The 9250-nt window shown below is 43.1% G+C and overlaps 1 protein-coding gene across 1 annotated transcript in view; it reads right to left on the reverse strand.

Moving 5' to 3' along the window:
* LOC122800363 (mediator of RNA polymerase II transcription subunit 15-like) overlaps window positions 1-9041 on the reverse strand; it is an 886273-nt gene extending 877232 nt beyond the window's left edge. The window contains exon 1 of the mRNA XM_044069812.1: window positions 8869-9041. Within this exon, the coding sequence (XP_043925747.1) occupies window positions 8869-8933 (65 nt within the window). The 5' untranslated portion in view covers window positions 8934-9041. The remainder of the gene's footprint in view (window positions 1-8868) is intronic.
* Window positions 9042-9250: the final 209 nt, after the last annotated feature.

Genomic DNA, 9250 nt, shown 5'->3' on the forward strand with positions numbered 1-9250 from the left:
AACCTCTTTCATTATTTTCTCAAATTCTAAAAAAAGATTTGGAGAATGTCATTTCCAAGTGAGTCTGTGTTAGTACAATATGTAAATTTACTAATAGCAACAAACTTTGCAGCAATGTCAGCAGGATACCTTCCATCTTCTGGCTATCCTTGCAGAAAAGGGGCAGAGTGTCTAGAAAAAACCTACAACTGTGGTCATCTCAAGTACTTTATCTTGGTCATTTAATATCCCAGGGTAGCAGGCAAGTGTTACCATCTCGTATTGATGCAATATCTAAGGCCCCACGTCTGACTACTCAGAGACAGCTTAGTTCTTTCCTAAGTATGACAGAATACTGCAGATAGTGAATCCCTAACTACGGAGAAATTGCCAAATCTTTTAAAGCAGGATACACCAGAGCCTCTCATTTGGAATAGTTAAGAGGAAAATTCATTTCAGAACTTGAAGCAAGCTTTAGCTACTGCCCCAGCTTTGGGGTTACAAGATTATAATAAACTTTTTATTTTATTTTGTCATGAAAGAAATGGATTTGTTCAAGTACTTGCACAAAAACATGGGAACAGCCATCGTCCATTAGCTTATTACAGTACAGCACTTGATTCTGTTGCAACAGTTTTTCCACCCTGTTAAAGGGCAGTTGCTGCTGCTATTCCAGTTATTCTGGCACAATCGTTGGTACTTGGGCATGATCTCACAGTAGCTGTCCCTCATTCTGTACCATCTCTTTTGCTTAAAATGAAACCTCAACCACTCTTGACTAACAGTCTAACTAGATATGAATTTACACTTCTTTCTGATCCATCTGTTTCTCTGATCTGCTGTCCTGTTCTAAATCCTGCATCTCTGCTGCCTACTGCTGAGGATGGTGAAGAGATGATTATGTGTAACTATTTGCTTTCTCCTAGGGAGGACTTAAAGGACACTCAGATACCAAATGCTGACATGCATCCGTTTGTGGATGGCTCCTTTGGAGCAGATCAAACAGAGTTGATCTTGGGAACAGCAGTCTGCACCGAGGAAACAATATTGTTGCAACAAAGATTAGAGGGTGTTCACTCTGCTCAAATAGCTGAGCTAGTGGCTTTGCAAAAAGCCTGCGAGTTAGCCAAAGACAAGGTGGCCAATATTTTTACAGACAGGCATTATGCTTTCAGGGTGGTACATAATTTTGGGCAACTTTGGAGGGAGGGGGGTTTGACCTCTTCAGGAAATCAAATTAAAAATTCAGGGTACATAAAATCATTGTTAGATGCACTTTTGTTACCTAAGAAGCAGTCTGTAATCAAATGTTGTGCACATCAGAAGGGACAGAATATTATTACCAAAGGTAATAATTTAGCATACCAAGCTGCTAAACAAGCAGTAGTAAATTGTTGTAAACATCTTTGTATGTTAACAGTAACAAACTGCAACAGAAATGACGTGTTTGATTTTGCAAAGTTGTCAGCCTTTTAAGCTGAAGCATCACAGGGAGAAGTTCTGAGGTGGCTCAAGGATAGATGTAGAAAATGCTCTAACAGCATATGGCAACATCCGGATGGCCGACTGGTGGTGCATGCTTCTTTGCTACCTTACCTAGTAAGGGCATATCATCTACCGGCTCACACAGGTAAGATAGCTTTATTTAATCAAATTACCCGAAGTTGGTATGCCCCTCATGTCTCCTTTTTGATACTTCAGTATGTACAAAATTGTAGTACTTGTTGAATACAACATAAGCAAACATGCCAACAGCAAATCTGCATGTTTACCTCCACCCTGGGGGCCTTTTGTTAATATACAGCTGGATTTCATCCAGATGCCCAAGACTAATAATTTACAATTTATTTTGGTGGTAGTGTGTATGTTCTCAGCATGGGTGGAGGCTTACCCATGTTGCAAAGCTGATCCAGTCACAGTTATTAAAAAATTATCTGATTATATACTGAGATTCAGTACACCCAACATTAACAGCGACCAAGGAACTTATTTTAATAATAATCTGTTTAAAGAGTTATGTAAAGCTTTTAATACTAAGTTGAGTCTTCACTGCCACAACCATCCCCAGTCATTTGGATTAGTGGAAAGGGTAAACAGGACCCTTAAAAATAAAATTTTGAAGATTTGTGCTGAAACCCACTTAGTGTGGCCCGAAGCCCTTCCCTTAGCATTGAGTATGAAGGCCTCACTGAATGCCACCAGGAAATTGAGTCCATATGAAATATTAATGGGGAGAACCATGGCCCTTCCAGCTGCCCCTCCAGTGGATTTAACTTTGGCAGATTATGCTAGGACTTCTTTGTAGGAAACATTAATATCTTGCAGCAATATTATCAAACAGTAAAAGCAGCGTTACCAAAGCCTCCTGCCCAGCTCAGTCACCAACTATAATTGGGTGACTGGGTGTATGTTTTTTTAGAGGAAAAAACTGCCAGAGCCCAGGGTGGAAGGGGGCCCTACCAGGTCTTGCTAACTACTTTGACTGCAGTTCACTGTGCAGGACTACCGTGGATCCATTCTTCTCATTGCAAGACGACTCGTCGTGTGGGGACCCCAGACGAATCATCGCGGCCAACAGAGGGAGATCAAGGTGACAGATAAATCTGCCCAGTGAGGTGGTCACCTTCAGTAGCAGTCCATGATGAATCCAGTGACAACAGGTACTTTTGCTTTGTTTTTGTTGCTGTTCCCTTCTATAAACTGGTCGAGAGAAAACAGGTTCTTGCTGGTCCTTCGGCAATATGCCAAAAAATCTAAACAAAACAAATTGCTGGATTTGTTTGCATAAACTTCATCTTTCTAAGACAGGGATTCCTAGGATTCCCACCCCTGCATCACAGGTGTCATTTAAAAAGGATCTTAATGACATCAGCTTAACCTGGCGTAATGTAACTTATTTTTCAAAGGTTGCCTCTCTTCAACTTGCAACCACACATCATGGAGACACGTTATGCCACAAATGGGACTGTACCAGTAGGGAAAAGCAAATGTAATGACACCAGGCATGAAAGTGTGTTAGACTCTTTGCACTTAAAAAGCTATGACTGGGGGCGTGGCATGGGCATAAATGACCGTTACTACATCTGTGGTGGACGTTCCTACAAACTGGTCTGGATGTCGCTTTGTAGGCTATACCACTGATGCTAGTCAACATTTCGAACACCCACCAGCAGGTAGACTGAGAAATAAGTGAGCAAGCCACTGGGCAGAGCATGTATTTTCAATTTTTTATCCTGGGTATGGAGTGCAAAGGACAATGCTTGAAATCACCATGTTTGCTCAAATTCTACAGGAGGTGGCCAATGACACTTCACATCAGGGTAGCAAATCAAGAAATGACTGACATGTGAACTGTGTCTCAGAATCGAATGGCACTTGATACAATGCTTGCTGCAAAAGGGGAGTCATGTGCCCTCAGAGTCACTAATATATGAACAGCAATGACTCCCTATCATAATGAACAGGAAAAACTGGCAAATTTCATGGAACAAAGGGCCAAAGATTTGGACAGCACATCCAAAAACTGGACACTTTTTGGATGGTTGGGCAGTATTCTTGGTAACCTGAGAACTAGCATAATACAGGGTATTGTCATTGTACTTGTTATATTTGTAATCAATGTGGCATTTTCTATTCTAAAGGCTGTGATTACAAGATGTTTTACCTCACCTGCACATGAAATGCCACTGCATGCACAAATCAATGAAAGTCCTGTTTTGACAGACATTGATGAAGAATATTATGATGCAGAGGTGTATTTTATCAAGTTAATAAAAATATAATTATATGTATAGTATGACACTGATATTGTCAGAGGGAGGAAACTGTTATGGGACAAGACCAGCTTATTAAAATGTATGTTAATTTCAGTTTATTAATGATGCTGTAATATGACTGTTAAAAAGCAAAAATAATTTGTATGCAGGGCTGGGAAAAATACAGCTTCATAAGCTACACAATTGCCGTTTCTTAAACTGCATTCTTTTAGTATGTAATAAGAGAGAGAATAGTACATGTTGCATGAAGTCGAGGCATGTAGTTACTACAAAATGGAATTTGTTAGCTTGACTCCTCCAGGCTAGGAGTGCATTGTTGCTAGGGCAGGTTTGAAACATCGAAGATCAGAAACAAGACCCCTTGGAAGCAGGTGGATCGTGTATAGAAAGATGTTCACGTGATGTCCGAGGTGAAAATCACGAGAGACGAGGACATTTGCAAAGTTTTTCATTTGTCAGAATAACTGCCCAAGCAACAGAGACCTCCGAAGCTGAAAGGTAAACAACCACCACCCCCAACACAACCCAAACAACACATAGCTCACAAAACCAGTGTGCCACTCAACCTCAGCCCCTAAGGCAAAACAACATATCCAACACACTAGTCACAGGTGACTCTATAGTCAGGCACACTAATGCCACACTCACCAAGCTAAACAAGGAGAAAATTAGTCAGCTGTCTGTCGGTTGTCAGGATCCGCCACATAACGCACGCACTCAGGTCACTCCACAAGTACAAATACGACTCTGTCTTTGTCCATGCTGGAGTGAATGACCTGAGATGCACCTCCCTAGACTACATGAAGAGAGACATGGAGGCGTTCTCAGATCTTGTAGCCCAGACAGGTATGACCCTAGCCCTGAGTACCATCCTGCCATCGCCCAGAATGATACTGAAGTACAAGGACAAAATGACTGACTTCAACAACTGGCTATGCTTCTGGTGTCATTCTAAGGGGATTCACTATCTGTCTGCCTGGGATGACGTGACTGAGACCACGAAGTTTTGCCAGAGATGGCCTACACCTGTCGCCCTTGGGATTCCAGATACTGGCTAAGGCTCTTGCCACCCCTATAGTGCCATTTTAGGCAGGATTCCAATGGCAAAATTACCACCGTTAACAGGTACAAGCAAGCAAAATCTGAGGGTAATGCTACTCAATGCTAGAAGTCTAAATGTCAAAATGCACTCACTCGAAGCACTCCTTAAAATTGAGAACATCGACATCTGTGCAGTGACCGAGACCTGGTTCAAAGCACCAGAGACCAACCCTGCAATACCAGGCTACAATTCATACCACACCTTTCGGCCACCTAACCTGGACCAAAACACTAAAGATGGAGGCATGTCCATATTCATTAAGGATATCCACACCTTCAGGCTAGTTGCCCAACATAATGCATCCAAGATTCTCCAGGTGCAACTAGTACTAGCCAAGACTGCAATCCAAACTGTAGCTTGCTACACATCCCCCACCATGCCCCATGACTCCTACTCCACTTCTCTTAACATACTGGAAAATATTAAGATACAACCAAATACCCTAATACTGGGCAACTTCAACTACCCCACCATTAACTCGGTAAACTACTCATGTACCAACACATTTGCTCAATGATTTTTGGAATTCATAAATTCCAACGCCTTGGATCAACTTATCCATACCCCCACCAGGGGCACCAATATCCTAGACCCGGCCATTACCAACATGGGCAACCGATGCTCCACACCAGAGGTCATCTCCTCGTTGGTCAGATCCAACCATAAGCTAATCACACTAGGCATCCACATCCCACCCCCACCCCCCATTAAGGTAACCACCGTAAAACAATTCTCCAAAGCCAACTTCATGCTTCTCAAGACAGAAGTGGCAAACATCACAACAACCATGCAGACGGAAAGTAGAAGTACGACTGCTGAATCTTACACCAATGCACCGTATGAACACATACACGAGTGCATGGACACCCATGCAGACGGAAAGTAGTACGACTGCTGAATCTTACACCAACGCACCGTATGAACACATACACGAGTGCATGGACACCCATGCAGACGGAAAGTAGTACGACTGCTGAATCTTACACCAATGCACCGTATGAACACATACACAAGTGCATGGACACCCATGCAGACGGAAAGTAGTACGACTGCTGAATCTTACACCAATGCACTGTATGAACACATACACGAGTGCATGGACACCCATGCAGACGGAAAGTAGAAGTACGACTGCTGAATCTTACACCAATGCACCGTATGAACACATACACAAGTGCATGGACCGTGCCATCCCAAACAGAACAAAGACGCTCTCCTCCGAAAAAGGAAGCCAATCAGGTGGTCCCTTGCCATAAACAAAGTGAAGGAAGAAACTGTTGCAAAAAATAGTAAAATACCAAAATTGGAAAAACACCCTTGTCAGCCTCAGTAAGAAGCTTGAGAGCCCTCATAAAATGCTCCAAAGCTGGTTACGAAAACAAAATCGCCACAGATTCCAAAGACAACCACAAGGCATTCCTATAGTTATGTCAAGAATCTCAATGGCAACACCCAGATCTGCTCCGAGTTACAGCACAATGGCACTAAATATACAGAACCAACTCATATTGGCAACATCCTGGCAGACAGGTTCAGTGCTAACTTCACCTCCCTCTCGCCCCGTAAAGAGCTCATCACAATACCGGAAGAATGCCAAGTCCCGGTAATCACGGCCACACAGGTAAAAAGACGCACTCTCCAAAGCCAAGAATACAGCATCCATGAGACCAGACAACATCCCGGGCTGTGTTCTGCATGAACTTCAAAATAAACTGGCACCCCACCCAAGTACCATGTTCAATCATTGCCTCACTTCAGGCTTTGTGCCTACTGCATGGTGCACAGCTACAGTTATCACACTCCACAAGGGGGGGATCCACCACGGACCCTGTGAACTACCGCCCCATTAGCCTGATAAGCCTGATCTGCAAGGCCATGGAAAGTATCATCATGGAACTTATAAACAAAAACATAGGTAACCTTCAAACTCTGGACCCCACCCAGCTTGGGTTTGTGAAAGACAGATCATGTCTCCTAAACTTGACAGCAGTCACCAGAGCAGTGGACGAGGGTAAGGTGGTTCACACAGCCTATCTAGACCTCACCAAGGCATTCAACATCATCCCCCACTCTGGAATCATAGATAAACTAAACCGGACAGAAATCCCTATGTCACACGATAGATTGCCAACTGGCTCACTGACAGAACCCACACCGTGAAAGCAGCCAACTCCAAATCCAACTCCAGCCCAGCGACAAGTGGAATACCACAGGGTTCAGTCTTGGGTCCACTCCTGTTTGGCATCTACTTCTCTGAACTTCAGGCAAACACAAAGGGTCTATGGCTAACAAAGTTCAGCGACAACTGCAAACTGGCAGCCATTATTGAATCCCTAAATGATGTGGACATTCTACAAAAGGGCCTCACTGAGACAGATACTTTGTGTCAAAGCCATGGCCTCCAGCTCAATGCCAAACAATGCATAGTCATCCACTTTGGGAAAAACCCTGTACCCATGAACTACCACATAGGTGGTAGTCCACTTAACACCGAAAGTGTGACAACAGACCTAGGGACACAGGTGGACAGTAGTCTCGCCTTTGATAACCACATCGCCACAGTAGTCAGGAAATCCATCTATGTGGCACACCCCATCAAAAAAGGTTTCTCACCCAGAAAAAAAGGAGGTCATTGTTCCTCTCTATTCATCCCTCATTAGACCTATTATAGAGTACAATGCCCAGTTTGGTATGTACCTCAAAAGACACTTACAACAACTGGAAAGGCCGCAGAAATACCTCACAAAGAGGATCACTGGCCTTAAACAGATGCCCTATGCAAACCGTCTCAAAAGACTCCAGCTCTACTCCATCGCCTGTCACCTACTCAGAGGCAATCTCTGCCTAACATACAAAGCCATGTCAAACCCACAGCTGTTGGACATGCTACACTTAAAGAAATACCAATCCCTCAGAGCCACATGCTCATCACCACAATAAACAAAACATGTTGCAGGGATAGGTTCCTGTCCCAGAGACTCCCCATACTCTGTAAAAGACTGCCCATTCATGTCAGGCAGAGCACCTCACTGGCCCTCGTTAAGAAAAATCTTGATTGGCTGGGAAATAGGAAATTCACCCCAGGTATCACTTATGTGACTGCTCGACAGGGGCACAGGAAAATATTTTTTTGGTGGCAAAAGCCGGGGAAACTTTATGGCTAGGCTTGTACAGGACCTAGGGCAGATAACCTAGTACTTACCTATGTGACGTAAAGAGGCTGCATGACCAGGTTAGATAAGAAAATGTATAAAAATACAGTTTTTCTATGTAGAGTAAGAATGCTTCATCAAGGGCTATGAAGACTGAGGACTGACTCCCTACGCTGTAAGAATAAAATTGCAGTTTGCACATCCTGAAGTGTTGTTCCTGACTGAAGGCATACAAGGTAAATTCTTAATGTTATTAAGATAAATTCAACCAAAATTTAAAGGACACTGAAAAAATAGGGATACTTAAACTGATGCTATTAACCCAGAAAATCAATACAAAAATATGAATGGTCTTAAATGTAATAATACCAGTATCTATTCATTGTACTCCTCCAGCTCTTCTCAAGAGATTCAATTTAGGGGCGGCTCAAAAAATGAGAGACAGTTGAGCAGTACGGTTCAAAGTAATAAACACGGGTTAATAGGAAATGCTAAAATAAAATCCAGACTCTAATATAGGAGTGACCAATCTTAGCCGCGTCTCTTTAATTTTACAATTAGCCCGCATCTAAATATTAGAATCATCACACTTCTTCCGCACCTATCAATAACTCCTCACTGACACACACTCTAAAGTGAATTCCCACTGCGACACCTCTCGTTACTTCCACTTCTACACCTGTTTTAACAGGACAACAGCCACGCTAATATAGTAATGATGACAGTCCAGCAGCGGGTGTCTGAAGCACTGTGCATGCGCAACACAAGGCCGTGGTTCCCCGCTATACCCGCCTACACGTACACTCAGCCGCCCTGTTCAACAGTCAACAAACTCGCTTCATATCAGATTATTACTTACATCTGGTTAACCAGTTTCTGACGGAAAGCCTGAGTACGCCAGTCACCATCAGCAGCAGGATCCATAGTTCACAAAGTTACTAATTTCCAACAAAAAAACTCCACCAAGAAATGCAAACAAGACCGGTTAGATCTGCGTACAGAACACGTAGAGCATTGTGGGGGTTGTGTCATCCCACACCTTTCCAATTGAAAAAACTACCACTCCCAGAGAAAATAATGAGAGTGCGCATGCTTAGAACATAAGCGCACTTGTCAAGAGAAAAAGGTTGGCATTAGGTGACTCATTCCCGAAGTCGTAGGAGTAAGAAAACAGTTTACCAACTTAGGAAGTAGTCCCAATTGTTTTGTGTAAAAGGCCTTGTGGGGATGCAATTGAATCG

The sequence above is a fragment of the Protopterus annectens genome, chromosome 4.part0 (assembly GCF_019279795.1).
Source record: "Protopterus annectens isolate FY-2018-M chromosome 4.part0, PAN1.0, whole genome shotgun sequence".
Taxonomy (NCBI): Eukaryota; Metazoa; Chordata; order Ceratodontiformes; family Protopteridae; genus Protopterus; species Protopterus annectens.